Source organism: Chlorocebus sabaeus, chromosome 11, assembly GCF_047675955.1.
Source record: "Chlorocebus sabaeus isolate Y175 chromosome 11, mChlSab1.0.hap1, whole genome shotgun sequence".
NCBI lineage: Eukaryota > Metazoa > Chordata > Mammalia > Primates > Cercopithecidae > Chlorocebus > Chlorocebus sabaeus.
In genome coordinates, this window is record NC_132914.1 from 67,725,080 (window position 1) to 67,738,672 (window position 13,593).

The window sequence follows — 13,593 nt, forward strand, 5'->3', positions numbered from 1 at the left end:
TGATAGTGTCCTTTGAAACACAAGCTTTTTATTTTAATTAAATCCAAATTGTCTATTTTTTTTCTTTTGTAGCTTATGCTTTTGGTGTCATATCTTAAAAGCTATTTTCTAATCCAAGGTTACAAAGAGTTATACCTATGTTTTCTTGTAAAAGTGTTACTGTGTTACCCCTTAAATTTAGGTCTGTGAAGTGGCCCATGTTTGAAGTTGCATTTTAAGATCTTAGATTTGTTTGTTCCATGTTGCCTTTCAAGACTTATCAAATCAACACAATCATCTTTCCTTGAGTGTGGTTAATATCATTTTTTGAATATACGTTTACTGTCTTCCTGTACTGGACTACATGCAATTTTTGTCATGTAACAATATATCAAAAAGGGAAGAATTGTGTTTACAAAGTCCCTACATTAAATTATAAGTAAAGACATCTAAATCCACTTAACTGTGTTCTCATCCCCCTTTGGCTTGAAAAGTGGGAGATTATCCCTATATTTGGCATAAATAGATTGGAATGTTTGTGAGGCTGAGTCATCTTTTGTCATGCAGCACGAGAGATGGTTTTAGCTGTAAAGAACTTCCCAGACCTAGAGATCAAGCACTGCAGAACATGGGCTACAGCAAAAGGCTGTGCAGATGATGGTGTTAAGAAATAAGGGGATGAAATGATGCTATTCTCAGCCTGGTGGAAGTATTCAGAGACAGGGCAGTGCAGAGGTTGTATGCTTGGGCAGAAAGTGCCAGAATTTCAGCTGCACCATCTTGGCCAAGTTACTTAATCTCTGGGGCTTCATGTCCTCATCTTTAATATGGGGATGATAATAGCATCCACCTCAAAAGACTGTCATGAGAATTGGACAAGTTATTCTATGTAAAATGCTTAAAACTGTGTCCCCACAGAGAAGGTGAACAATAAATACTAGCCACTATTATTACTCAGGCTTTCCCTCTAACACACTAGAGAAGTCTCTTTCAGAAATTGTTATGTATAGTCTTTTACATTAACAGGTTTTTTTTGTTTTGTTTTGTTTTGTTTTTTGAGACGGAGTCTCACTCTGTTGCCCAGGTTGGAGTGCAGGGGCACAATCTTGGCTCACTGCAAGCTCCGCCTCCCGGGTTCACGCCATTCTCCTGCCTCAGCCTCCCGAGTAGCTGGGACTACAGGTGCGCGCCACCATGCCTGGCTAATTTTTTTGTATTTTTAGTAGAGATGGGGTTTCACCATGTTAGCCAGGATGGTCTCGATCTCCTGATCTTGTGAACTGCCCGCCTCGGCCTCCCAAAGTGCTGGGATTACAGGTGTGAGCCACTGCGCTGGGCCAACAGTTTTTAATAGTACAAAGTCAACACATAATAAGCAAAAGGAAGAAAAATCACCTGTAGTTCCATTACTTTGAGATATACATCATTAATATTTTGGTGTTTTTTCTTTTAGTCTTTTTTTCCTGAGCATTTCTGTGTATATGCATATATACATTCTCATTTTTAACTGAAAGCCTTTTGTACTAACTTATATTTCTGCCTGTGAAAACTCTTTTAATGGTTTTCATTGACTATTTAGAAAATAATTCATTTTTAATAGAAAAAAATACTGTACTTCCACCTTTTTAGATTAATTCCCTTTCAATCCATTCTTCTAGAGAAATTGTGCAATCCCTTTGATCCACATCAATTTTTGGCCACACAAAGATTCAGTTCCAAATGAAAATAAATGTTTCCCCCATCATCAGCCAATATCTCTCCATTAGAGGCTCTTGTAGGTGACATGGCAGTTGATAGAACATGATGTAAGGGTTAGCCTTACCTGATTCAGTAGTGATGGGTAAAGAAAAAAATGTGTCTGAGTAGAGTGGCTTTGTGAATTCCTTCAGGTCCTCATCAAAGAGCTGTGTAAAAGCTCGAATGCTGATTCTGAAAAGAAAACCGATTTATTTAAATATACATTAGTTGTTGAACACAGTAGCTGAAAAATGTGTTCAAGGAGAAATAGGGTGGGTTCCTGGTCAGTGTGTAGCAGGGTAGAACATGAGTTATGGAATCAGATAGTCCTGGGTTTATACATTCATTCATCAATTTATTCATAAATATTTAATGAGCCCCTGCCACATGCCAGTCACTGTTCTAGGAGCTGGGACTTTTCAAGAAACAAAACAAAGTCCCTGCCATTCCAGAGGTTACATTCTCATGGAGGAAGTCAGATAATAAACACATAAATATAATAAATCAGATGAGATGTGTGCTGTGAAAAAGAAAAGAGCAGGGTAAGGATGATGGAAAGCAATGGGAATACAGCATGTGGGACTGCTTTATTCAGAAAGGTAGTGATGAAGGCAGTGAGTGAGAAGTGTTGGATATGTCGAAGGAAGAACTAAATTTGTCAATGAATATAGAGTATGGATGATTCCTTATGTTTTGGCTGGGGAACAACTGGAAGAATGGAAGTGTCATGTACTAACATGAGGGAAAACTATGGGGAAGTAAACGGGGGGGTTTGGGAATATCCAGACAGATCAGTTGTGGGGGAAGTAATTCTGAGATGCCCATTAGAAAAGTCAAGTGACCAAATATCAATATTATTGTTGTTGTTGTTGTTATTTTAACTTACATATCTCTTCATCTTTTGACACTATTTTCTAAAGATCATTTTATCTAAATATATTCTAAAATCATATTTATTGTCAACAGAAAATATTTGTTAAAGGCCTTCTTTATAAATTGCTGAAGTTACAAAGAGATGCATGATCTCTAGTCTTGGAAACTTGAAAGATAAAATATAAAGGAATCAGGCAAATAGCAAAAGAAGAAAGCATATAAACAATGGCAAATGAGGAATAGTAGAATATGGAGGAAACTGTGTGTGTGGGCTTAGGAGGTGAGGTGGCGGGGAGCAGAGAGCTCAATGAAGACACTGCTGGGATAATCAGGCCAAGGACACAGGGCCCTGGCCAGGAGCCTCTGGCAATGAGAATGGAAAGAAGACTGTGAAAGGCACTGAAAGGAGGAACTAGGTGGGGCCCAGACTGAAGAGAAGCAGGGAGGAATCAAGGATGGCCTAAGACTTGAGCTCACGTCACTCAAGAGAACAGTGGGAACACTGATAGAAATGAGGAGAGAGGCTGGGCGTGGTGGCTCACACCTGTAATCCCAGCACTTTGGGAGGCCGAGGCAGGCAGATCACCTGAGGTCAGGAGGTGGAGATCAGCCTGGCCAACATGGCGAAACCCCAACTCTACTAAAAATACAAAAATTAGGCGTGGTGGCGGGCACCTGTAATCGTGGCTACTTGGGAGGCTGAGGCAGGAGAATCGCTTGAACATGGGAGGTGGAGGCTGCAGTGAGCCAAGATCATGCCACTGCACTCTAGCCTTGGTGACAAAGCAAGACTCCATCTCAAAAAAAAAAAAAAAAAAAAAAAAAAAAAGGGAGAGAGATTGGTGAAGGAAGATATACTTTGCTTGGGATATACTCGATTTAGAGGGACATTGAGGCATTGATTTAGAACTGTCCAGCTGACACTGGAGTTATTGCAGTCACCTGGGCAGGAGAGTTGCTGAGGTGGCTGTCCACGTGTCCATGTGGGATAGTGCCTGAAAATCAGCTGGTCCTAAATTCAATAAACAAGCAAGATGCAGCTACAAACACACAGATTTGTAACCTCTGCTTGAATGAGAAGCCTGTGATCCCTATCACAGGACCTAAGTCTCGTGCTCTCTCCGTAAGTCAGGCCCAGTCTGGAGAGCTGCACTCAATTTCTGGGGGCATATTTTAGGATGAATTAGAGATCATTTGAGGTGATTGACCTGAACAATGATAGAGAAGACTTCAAGGGACATAATATAGTTAGCTTCTGATTTAAAGAAGGCTGCCACGTAGAAGAGGAAAACAACATGATTATTTTTCTTCTTGAAGATAGAATTAGGCTCAGTAGGCTGAATTTATAAGGAAGGAGGAGTTTAGGAATATTAAGCTGTTTTCTAACATTAGAATATGAGCTACCTCCTAGATTGTGAGCTCCCAGTCACTGGGGGCTGGAGGATGGGGGTGGGATTCAAGTAGAGGCTGGAGGAGCAGCAGTCCCAGGGAAGCTGGAGGAGGGCATTGCTGCACTAAGTTAAAGATTGGGTGACTTCTTGAGTCCCTCCTATTGTGAAGATTCTCTAATTGAACTGATGGAGTATTAGGCTTGGTTTATATGGGAAAACTTTTTCTAGTGTTAATTTCAATTCTATGAAAGTGACCAGAAGTACTCCTTTTTTTTTTTTTTTTTTTTTAAATCTATATTTCTTGAACCCAAAGGTATCTGGGCATGTCCTGTGATAATGCTGAAGCAGTACTAGGCCAGGGCAAATTGTTCTGCCCTGCCCCCCACTTCTTCTAACTCATGCCCAGATCCGAGTGTAATCCTGTAAAATGAACATCAAGATCATATTGATAAATCACATCTATAACTTCCATCTCCAAAAGATCCATTCCAAGTCAAAAGATGTTCTTCCAGGAATAACAGCCTGTCAATGGAAGTATATTGAGAAAGGTCCACAAAGGGTAACAAGCAATCACCACACATTAAAGGGGAAGGTGAGGAGTTGGTGTGTGTTGCTAATTTTGGAAGGCAGCTATGCTAACCACTATAACACCAATGCCTTGGCAAGTATGTTGCTAATTTATTATACATTTGGAAATTCAGTGTCTCTGATAAGAGTTTTGTATTTATAAGTGTGGAAAGACTTCTTTTTTTTTCTTTCTTCTTTCTTTTCTTTTTTTTTTTTTTTTAGACAGGGTCTTACTGTGTCACCAGGTCAGAATGCACACTGCAACCTCCACCTCCCAAGCTCAAGTGATCCTCCAACCCCAGCCTCCTGAGTAGCTGGGATTACAAGTGCACACTACCATGGCCAGCTAATTTTTGTATTTTTAGTAGAGATGGGGTTTTGCCATGTTGCCCAGGCTGGTCTTGAACTCCTGGGCTCAAGCTATCTGCCTGTCTTGGCCTCCGAAAGTGCTGGGATTACAAGTGTGAGCCATCGCGCCCAGCCATAAGGACTTTTTCAAACATGGTTCTGTTTGATCATGTTCAACCTCTCCAATATAATAAAGAAGTTTATTATATTACTTCAGAGGTTTGGAACCTGAAGCTAGGCGACAGTCCATGTCTTCTCCAAGATCACACAGAAAGATGATGAACAAAAACTGAACTTCATATTTCTGGCTCCTAGTGCAGATCTCTTTTATTTCCTCATGGCTTAATTTTTGGTTAAAAGCAATGACTTCTGGCTGGGCACAGTGGCTCATGCCTGTAATTCCAGCACTTTGGGAGGCCAAGGCAGGCAGATCACATGAGGCCAAGAATTTGAGGCCAGTATGGCTAACATGGTGAAACCCCATTTCTATTAAAAATACAAAAATTAGCCAGACCCGTGGTGATGCGTGCCTGTAGTCCCAGCTACTTGGGAGGCTGAAGCATGAGAATTGCTTGAATCCAAAAAGTGGAGGTTGTAGTGAGCTGAGATCACGCCACTGCACTCCAGCCTGGGCAACAGAGCAAGACTCTTGGTCTGTCTGTCTGTCTGTCTGTCTGTCTCTCTCTCTCTCTCACACACACACACACACGCCATGACTTTTGTAGGAGAGATGAAAAAAGCCTGGGCTAGGAACAAGAGGATCTGAGATCTAGTTCTCACTTTTACTCCGTTGCTGGCTACTTGGATGGTCCCTAAAGTTCTTTATGCCTCATCTGTAAAATAAAAGCATTGGCTATAACAACCTTGACATACTCTGCTCTGAAATCACAAGTGTAAATACAAAGTACTGAATGGATGCAGATAAAAGGGACCTTTAGAAAGGAGATAATGACCTAGTATAGGTTCAGCTTAAAATTAATGGGTCATCAGGCATTCTTCCCTTAAAACTTTTCCAAAAATGAAAGTCACAACTACTTTCCCCAGCCCAGCGCTTAGCACTCACCCACAGTCCTATCTCGTCCTATCATCCCAGTCTACTCCTTTTTATTCACCCTCTGTTTGAAACTGGACTGTTTGTTCTACTCTAAATAATTTGTGTATTTAAAACTCCACACTTTGACTCCCACTATTCCTTCCACATTGAATCTCCTTCTGTCACTATCTGCATATTTCTAAATCCTTTTCCTATGTTTTAATACATCCTTTGAGAAGCCTTCTGAACCTTCACAGCATTTATTTTCCTTTATTCCTTATGTCCTTCAACATTTCTGCCTCTATTTTGCAGATGTGGCTTCTGTCTCCACATTGTAAGCTCCTTGAAGGTAGTGTTCCACCTTATTTATCTATCACCCAACAACACCTATTGCCAGAGAAGGCAAGAAAACATATGCTGAATATATTATAGCAAGATAATTATAAATATGACACAATAACAAGACACTATTTTTAGTGAACAAATGTCTGATAGAATTTTTTCCACTTTAAATGTGTCTAGAATTAGAATTCTATAGCAGAAAGTTAGAGATCATGCAGTTTACATTCCTTCCTTTGAAGAAAACGAGGTCAGGAGAAGCTGACCACCTTACTATGGTCACACTGCTCTTTTATTTAGAATAAAAACAAAACCAGACCAGCACTTGCCTAACCTTCCAACTCTCTCACCATAATGATCTGCCCTTTCTCTTTCCATATGGAACAATGCAATAATACATATGAATCATAGGAACCCAACAATGAATGAAACACATTATATCTGTTGACATAACAAACTTGCGTATCAGCAAAACCTAGAATTTCCCATTTCTCAATCCTAATTATTCTTTTTCTGCACGATTTCCTGTCCACCTATTCCCTTTGGAAAAAAGGATGCCTAACAACAAGGAGGGTGACTGGTGGTGATTGTCTTGAGACAGGCAGAATTCTGACTGGACTGAGTTCAGCAGCCACCACACAAGAGGCTGATTTGCATGTGGTTCTGTGATGTGTTTTGGGAGATGACACCTCCTCTCATCAAGCATTATCTGTCTGGCATGCTTTTAACACGACTGAAGTAAATATATATATCGGAGAAATATAGGAAAGCTGTGTTCTGAAAAACAAACATGTACACAGAGATGATGAAGCCATAACACGAATGTGTTACTTCCATAGAGCATCTTGGCTCATTCCCGTATTTGTTCATAAACATTTCACAAGCACATCTTTTGTGCCAGGAACCTGCCATATTGTTTTGTAACCAATGACACATCTGTCTCCCCTGTTGGATTGTGAGTTCTTGCAGTCTAGTTGAAGACAGCAGGTAATTCAATAAGGGGTTAAAAGCCACTGGTAAATGTAGGATTAGAGGCATGTAGGGAGATGGTGCTGTGGATGTGGACATGGAGCTGATGGAGCACCCAACCGCCCAGCTGTGGGTTGACAGGATAGTGTGGGTGGTTGAGGGTTGAGCTGGCTTTTGAAGTGTATGGAGAATTCACCAGCCAGATAAGAACGGAAAGCATCTGAGAGAGAAAAGATTATGCAAAGGCTCAGGGGTATAAAAGAATCATGTCACATTCAGGAACTCCGAGGAGTGACGAGTAGCAGGAAAGCAGTGGGTACTTAGAGCATATATGGTTGGAGACAAGGCTGGTGAGGCAGGCAGGAGAAAGCAGGGTTTAGTGTGCCCTGTGCTGGAATCTGCTCTTGCTCTTGTAAGTGAATGGGAACTACAGGAAAACCTTAATTTACAAGTGACATGACTAGGTTTGATCTGTCACATACTCAAAACCACTACTTAGGACACCCTTATGGAGCTTTGCAGGTGAGGAAGATGAAGATTAGAGAACTGAAATGCTGCTTACAAGTTAAAATACATAGTTAAAAAGTGGCAGAGTTGGAACTCAAATGCAGGTGCTCTTCCAAAGACCTCCACAGCTACTATGGGTGCTGGGAGATTGGTGGACTTTGGTCCAGACATAAATTTTTTATAGCTTCTTACTCTCTCTTTGAAATATAGTAATGAGTTATCTTCACCCCTTCCCTTTCCATAAGTAAACAAACTAAATCAGCCTCAATGTTCCAACTCAAAAAGAAAATAGCCCTTAGGTGACTTTTGCTCAAGTTTCCTTGAGCCCAAGTAACCAAGGAGCTGAGGAATCTCGATTCTTTTTTTTTTTCTTTTTTTTTTTGAGAGTCTTGCTCTGTCGCCCAGGCTGGAGTGCAGTGGCACGATCTCCACTCACTGCAAGCTCCGCTTCCTGGGTTCACACCATTCTCCTGCCTCAGCCTCCCATGTAGCTGGGACTACAGGCGCCCGCCACCGCGCCCGGCTAATTTTTTTAAAATGTATTTTTAGTAGAGACGGGGTTTCACCGTGTTAGCCAGGATGGTCGCGATCTCCTGACCTCATGATCCGCCCGTCTCGGCCTCCCAAAGTGCTGGGATTACAGGCGTGAGCCACCGCACCCGGCCTCTTTTTTTGGTTTTGAGATGGAGTCTTGCTCTGTCGCCCAGACTGGAGTACAGTGGCATGATCTCAGCTCACTGCAACCTCCACCTCCAAGGTTCAAGCGATTCTCCTGCCTCGGCTTCCCGAGTAGCTGGGATTACAGGCGTGCACCACCATGCCTGGCTAACTTTTATGTTTTTAGTAGAGATGGAGTTTCACCATGTTGGCCAGGCTAGTCTTGAACTCCCGACCGCAAGTGATTTGCCCACCTCAGTCTCCCATAGTGCTGGGATTAGAGGCGTGAGCCACCACTCCTGGCCGCATCTCTTGATTCTTACAGGAACTGATAAATCCGGGTTTTCTAATCTTTCTTGTTTCTCTCTTGTTCTTCTGAAATCTTGTTTCCTTTAGGTAGGCTCATATGGTCTCTTTTTGAAGTAAGTATCACTAAAAAGTTTGTGTGTGTTTAATCTGGAGGTGCCGACCTTGCCTGGGAGGTAACAGTAAGTGTCTGGTGAGCCCTGGGTAAAGGTAGCTATACAAAGTTCTTGCCAAAAGTGAGTGTTTTGTTTTAGGAAAAACATCTGTCTTGTTTGATGTGAGGGAGGAGCTAAGAACTCTTTCGGGTGTAATGCTATGTCATAGTCTCCTTTTGGTACTGGCAGGAGAGTTTTTTTCAGCTGAGACCTAGGAGTGATACTTCAAATATGTGAGAATCAATAAGCCCTCAGCATCCACAAAGTAGAATGGATGCTGGCCCATGGAAAACCTAATTTACTGCCATATTGATTGGGTATCAGCTCTTCCAACACCCAACAGAGAAGGTACAACTTCTGTAGAAGTAATAATCTTGGGTGTCAGTAGCTCTATATCCAAGACAGTAGCCTAGGTTCCCTTTCTCTTGAGGATGCTGATTGGGATGCTGTATACTTCTGCTTGTACCTGCCTTCCGAAAACACAGTGCAGAACAAGAGCACTGCCAATTCCTAGGGCAGAATGGCCTAGTACTGCAATGATGTTTCCTGGAGCCAAAGCCAAACAGCTGCTTCTTTTCATTTGTCATCTCCATGGGGAAAAAAAGGTGTTCCCATTCATTCAGGGGCCTTTGCCTTCCAGAGTTCTGTCTGGACCAAAGAGCACTTCCATCTTTAGATGCCTTAGAAGGTAAATAAGTGAGTATAATTTCAGTTCACATTATAAGTAGAAGATATAGCTTCATATTGTTTGGATCTCCCTAAACTCAGTCATTTTATTTGGACATTTTTACAATAATGAGCAACGTAAAGTATTGGACTCATATTTAAAAAGTTGTAGAAGGGCCGGGCATGGTGGCTCACACCTGTAATCCCAGCACTTTGGGAGGCTGAGGCAGGCAGATCACTTGAGGCCAGGAGTTGGAGACCAGCCTGGCCAACATGGTGAAACCTCCTCTGTACTAAAAATACAAAAATTAGCCAGGTGTGGCGGTGTGCACTTGTAATCCCAGCTACTCGGGAGGCTGAGGCAAGAGAATTGCTTGAACCAGGGAGGCGGAGGTTGCAGTGAGCCGAGATGGCACCACTGCACTCCAGTGTGGGCAAGAGTAAGACTGTCTCAAAAAAAAAAAAAAAAAAAAAAAAAAAGTTGTAGAAGAGAGAACAATCTATTAAGAACCTTCAGTTCTTCCCTTAATGAATTGGAGCTTTTGCATAGTGCTGAAGTCCCTTTTGACACATTACCTGCAAGTGGAGGCAGGAATCCAACTTTCATAAATTACCCAGTAAAATGCAGAGTTTACTCTTCTAACGTAGGTTATTAATCTATGGAAGCTCACATGCATCAGATGCTCAGACAGCTGCGTGCCTTGTAATGTAGCATGTCCCATCTAGCAAAACAGTGGTAATACATCTAACCTGTAAGCAGTGTGTGGCTTCAGTGGTCCATCACAGAATTTTTGCTGAGTGGGATCGCATTTTCCACCTAGGCTCTCCATCTCTGCTCCAAGCTTAATGTTAAAACTCTTGGAGTTGCTGTTAGGATTTTCGGCACATTTGCTGGCAAAATAATTAGTCTGATACACCCGAATGGAGGCGTTGTGCCTGTATTCCAGGTAGGAAGGGAGAGGGTGCTGTTGTTCTGGCTTCAGCTCATCACTGCCTGGAGGAGAAAACCCACAGTTAAGGACTGCCTTTCTTGTGACTTAAGTGATTTCAGTGATTTTAAATTAGGTTTCTAAGGCTGCCTCCTCATCCACTATCTCTGGCCATTTCCAAAGTACAGATTGTGCAATCTCAAAGAACGATATGAAATTCTCCTAATAAAGTTAATTTTAAATCACTTTTTCTAAAATACATAAAAATAAATAGTGTGTATATAAAATACACAAACACAAACACCTGTATATAGCATCATTTTCCTAGGAAATAAAATGAGGGTAGCTCATTGCATTAAATGATAGCACCTCTCACAACTCCACAGTGTTACACAACTCCCATTGTGAGTGAACCCACTCAATAAACTCTTTATCTTGCCAATAACCATTGTAGTTGAGCTAATAAGGAAACCCCTATGACCTGGGAAATAGGAAAAAGATAAGAGAAATCATGTCCTAGGCCAGAGTAGTCATCCCACAAGGCGCGTTCCACATGCCATGCCCAGTTTGATTATTGCTCTGCGTGTGGCTCTCTGTTATCTTGAGTACAGTTTAATCCTGGTCCAAATTTGGCCCCTTACTCAGAGCACTTCCCAGAACTCTTCCCCTGTTCACCCAGCCTGCTGTGTGTTTTGGCACCGCGAACCAGTTTTGATGCTGACTGGAGAAAAGCATAAGTAGAAAGATAAATACTATAGAGATCAGATACTATTTACAGTGAGTTTCAAGGTGTGGTGCAGTGAGGGTTTATCATAGCATCCTGGATTCTTGTTTAATAAAATTTGCTCATAAGTGGGTCTTAGAAATATTTTGTTGGCAGTAGTTAAAAAGAAACGTTGTCTTGGCCGGGCGCGGTGGCTCAAGCCTGTAATCCCAGCACTTTGGGAGGCCGAGATGGGCGGATCACAAGGTCAGGAGATCGAGACCATCCTGGCTAACACGGTGAAACCCCGTCTCTACTAAAAATACAAAAAATTAGCCGGGCGAGGTGGCGGGCGCCTGTAGTCCCAGCTACTCGGGAGGCTGAGGCAAGAGAATGGCGTAAACCCGGGAGGCGGAGCTTGCAGTGAGCTGACATTCGGCCACTGCACTCCAGCCCGGGTGACAGAGCAAGACTCCGTCTCAAAAAAAAAAAAAAGAAACGTTGTCTTTAGCATGAGTATGTACACTATAAATGGCATTTATATGAGATGGATTGTTATCTTAGTTAACCTGGAAATCACAGCCCATCTCCATGGACATCAATAATGGAAGGCTGTCTGGCTGGGGAACACAAGGCTACTTTCTGGGGTGTGACTTTTTCGGTTACTGTCTTACAGTCATGCAGCAAAACACTGTCTTCAATGCAGTCTAATCAAGTCTAAAGTCTTTCCACAGTTCACCAATGTATCTTCAATTATGTGGTGTGAGGAAATCTGGGACACACCACTGACCCTTGAAATTATTTAGTTAATTGTGCATAACCAGATTTAGTTCAATTAAATAAACTGTAAAAGCACATAGACTGTTAGATACCATGACCCTAAAATACCCATTGGCCTAGAAACTGCCTCACAGTTTGTCAGGTTTCAAGTTTCCCCCTTACCCACAAATGGGTCAAAATTATCAGGGATACTTAAGAAACTCATGTAGCACCTTAAACAGTATAAAAATATATAAGAAAGGTAAACCTATATTAATGTCATTCCAGGCACAAGCCTCTCTTTTGGAGAAATAACACACAAGACCTCAACAGCAAATATATACATGGACAGGTGTGCCCCAAATACAACACTCTTACAGGTGGTTTGACAAATGCTGATATGATAAGCTTGAAAGCTCTTACTCAGTGGTTGCATGTGATGTTGTGATAACTAGTCCCTAGACTTTGTTCTTATCTGTAGGAATTAGGTAGATATTGAATAATTTAGGAAACTAGAGAATGAAACATACTATTCAAAATTCAGTGGAGAAAGAAGAATGTTTCTCATGAACTTTTTTTTCTTCTTTTAGGCTTTTGGTTATTTTTGTGACTTGGTGGGTGGTTTGCAAGTATGATCAGTTGAGGCATTGGAGATAGGGAGGGGTGAAGACGGTTGAGGCATATTAATGTTTAATGGTAGAACAAAAGAGTAGTGAACAAGATTGACCCAGTAATGAAGAGGACTAATCCCAACTACTTAGGAGGCTGAGGCAGGAGGCGGAGGTTGCAGTGAGCCAAGACTGCGCTATTGCACTCCAGCCTAGGCGACAAGAGCGAAACTCCATCTCAAAAATAAATAAATAAATAAGAAACGTAATACATAAATTAAGAGTTCCTTCAAAGTTAGTTTGAAGCCTTGAGATTGCCAAGAGGTTGGGTGGAAAGAAGAGGACTGAATAAGGCATTACATGCAATGCAATTCCAACAGTGCACGGCACGTGGTAAAGGCTTAATAAATGATGGTTATTGTTATTATCGCTGTGGTTGCTATTATCATTACTCTTCTACTTCATAATTAAACCTAGAGGATAACAGGCTTTACTGCCCAAAGAGGCTTTGAGCAGCTTTTCCTTACATCTCCCTGTATCCAGCAGAGATGGGGTGAATGATACAAAAATTACATTTTCTACTTAAGTTTCTTGAACCTTTTCACAGAAAGATCTCCCACATGACCTCCGAGAAAGCAATTCGGTGTCTCAGAGTGGAGTTAACTCATGATAACTTACCATCAGCCTCTCTCACCACCACTGTGAAGTATTTCACAGCTCCATTGGTGTCACTGAACCAGCTGCAGTTGACAGTAAAGTTGATGGAAGATTTGCTAATTAGCACATCCTTTTCATTCACACGAATGTGTGGGGGTGGAGGAGGGGGGCCTGGAAAAAGAGGTGGGGAAGGAACCAAGAGGGGTCACAACTCTGCTTTCACAGCATAAACAACAGTAAAATGAAGGATTCTGCTCTCTTGCATCAGACTGTGTGTGTGAGCGTGCGCCTGTGTTTAATGCTGTAATCAAGAAACTCTCCCCCTCTCCTGAAGGAAAACAGGCAGAGGAAGTGATTTGCCAGTGGCACATTAAACATAATGAAAGAGGTAGCTCTTCAGCAGAATTTCC

The 13,593-nt window shown here is 41.8% G+C and overlaps 1 protein-coding gene and 1 long non-coding RNA gene across 3 annotated transcripts in view; one reads left to right on the forward strand and one right to left on the reverse strand.

The window, feature by feature from the left end:
• The window catches only part of PTPRB (protein tyrosine phosphatase receptor type B), a 126,363-nt gene that overhangs the window by 26,969 nt on the left and 85,801 nt on the right, over positions 1-13,593 (reverse strand). For both annotated transcript variants that reach the window (XM_008004016.3, XM_008004019.3), the window contains 3 exons: positions 13,205-13,354; positions 10,278-10,521; positions 1,802-1,908 (listed from right to left, as the gene is read on the reverse strand). In XM_008004016.3, the coding sequence (XP_008002207.3) occupies positions 1,802-1,908; positions 10,278-10,521; positions 13,205-13,354 (501 nt within the window). The remainder of the gene's footprint in view (positions 1-1,801; positions 1,909-10,277; positions 10,522-13,204; positions 13,355-13,593) is intronic.
• The window catches only part of LOC119623863 (uncharacterized), a 51,086-nt gene that overhangs the window by 21,341 nt on the left and 16,152 nt on the right, over positions 1-13,593 (forward strand). The gene's annotated exons all lie outside the window — the stretch shown is intronic.